Raw genomic sequence first — 1,856 nt, forward strand, 5'->3', positions numbered from 1 at the left:
CCCATACCCGGCCTCCCGCTCCACCCACTATGGTATACTAAAGTCACGGTGACTCCAGACAGCCGTTCATGGACGTACTCAGTTATAAGTGGGGCTAAGTTCGCGACTCGGTTGTTTCAAAAGTCCATTCGAAATTCACCACGACACTCCTTTTTATTATTTGGCTTTACTCCGCGTTTATGCATTGACATTAAAGATTGACATTATTGATATCTTTTTACGGCAACTTCGGGCTGGCAATATTTCACCCTAGCAGCTAAATTTTGCAGTCGCCATTGAATGCTCTGTGCACTCGATCGTCTGTTGGGGTTATTCGGAAAGCTGCAAGATCAACAAGTTGTTATCACTGGCACTGTAACCGGTCATGCGTAGCACCACCAAACAGAAAGATTTGAACCAGTAACACTCAAATATCTCGGCTAGTTCGCAAAACCGCGTGCACAAACTACGCACCATTCTAAAAATAGAGATACTGTAGACGGAATCAGCGCGGGTGAGCCACGTTGGTCATTTAGCAACTGAGGATTTCAAAAGCAGCAACGGTGCACTTAATTTGAGTAGAATAGCAAGATTAAGCAACAGAACACCGCACAGTGTGCAAATTCAAAAACTGCTTGGTTGACTCTCAGTGGAGCAGAAGCTACGCGCCGTCTGTTACTGAAGCACTTGGATAAACCACCATAAAGCATTAATTGGGCCAATTTCAGGCGGGTCCATCAACCTGTGGAATTATATACAACACTTTGCACACATTACGCTTTTTAATGCAAAAGTTCCGAATGCAACATTCAGCCCAAAAAGTCTACACAACATGACACAATATTTAGTGTTTTTCGCTGGTTGCTTCGTGCCTGGACGTGACTGCATTTAATAGGACACTGACGTAAAACTTCCCGGTGAGTGGCTGCCCATTCTTGTATTATTTTCTCTTTCATACAAAAATACTAAGTGCCACAAACTGGCTGCTCCATTGATATTGGCGAATAGGTGCATTCTTCATCATTACAAATTGGCAAAGTCTGTTCACCCAATTAAAGGTGCTGCGCCGGCTCCCCCATAAACAACATATCTAATTAAATAAACGCACTTGCTTTACGCATCTCTTTGCATGCTTTGCAAATGTTTGACGCCATGGAGTTTACAACTTGTCAGAAAATCCTGCGGTTTATATCATTCCGATCTGGCGCCATTATTTGGTTGCAGCTTTATAGGCTCGACCCATAAGCGTTTGTGTAGGACAATGCGAAATACGGAGTAGTGTACGCATCAATAACGATGTCGGCGGCCATAATATTGTTAACAGCACTTCTGAGTTCCACGATCATGGGAAGTCCACCTTCGCCAGGATCGAATGCGAGCAATTTGTTGGACGCAAAATGTGGGCAAACGTGGCTGCCAAACGTTGAATATGTGGCGTGCGTTTTCAACCAGGAATCAAATTTTCGAATAGCTTGCTCTCTGAACCTTACTAAAGGTAATGGACAACCGGAGCAAGAAAGAACAGCTGGACTTAATTTTACCGCAGAACGCCGCCAGAATTGAGCACCTACATAAAGAGCGCGTAACTCAAAGTGTGAGAGAAACCATGAGTTTATAGATGACCTAAACTATATGCCACCGGTTGATCTTAGAGATAACCATCATTGTGTACAAGTGTCAAAAAGTAATGAGAAGGTAAACACCCTTGGCTCCCAGCACTTTTGGACCAAGAGATTACTGCCTATAAACCGCTTTTTGAATCAAAGCTGGAAGAAGGGGATATTGACATTGAGAAAGGGGGACGACACTATTGCAGTTTACGTCAGAACCCCGGGGACCTGTGGGGTGAATTCATTTGGACCGTATAGATTTACCAT

General features: G+C 43.9%; 1 protein-coding gene across 1 annotated transcript; it reads left to right on the top strand.

Annotated features, from left to right (window-relative positions):
* Positions 1–1,275: 1,275 nt before the first annotated feature.
* T265_12166 (hypothetical protein) lies at positions 1,276–1,542 on the top strand (the record flags this gene model as incomplete). Its single annotated transcript, XM_009179228.1, has 1 exon — positions 1,276–1,542. One exon carries the CDS (start codon positions 1,276–1,278, stop codon positions 1,540–1,542), a length of 267 nt encoding a protein of 88 aa, XP_009177492.1.
* Between the last annotated feature and the right edge of the window lie 314 nt (positions 1,543–1,856).

The sequence above is a fragment of the Opisthorchis viverrini genome (genome assembly GCF_000715545.1).
Source record: "Opisthorchis viverrini unplaced genomic scaffold opera_v5_1287, whole genome shotgun sequence".
NCBI lineage: Eukaryota > Metazoa > Platyhelminthes > Trematoda > Opisthorchiida > Opisthorchiidae > Opisthorchis > Opisthorchis viverrini.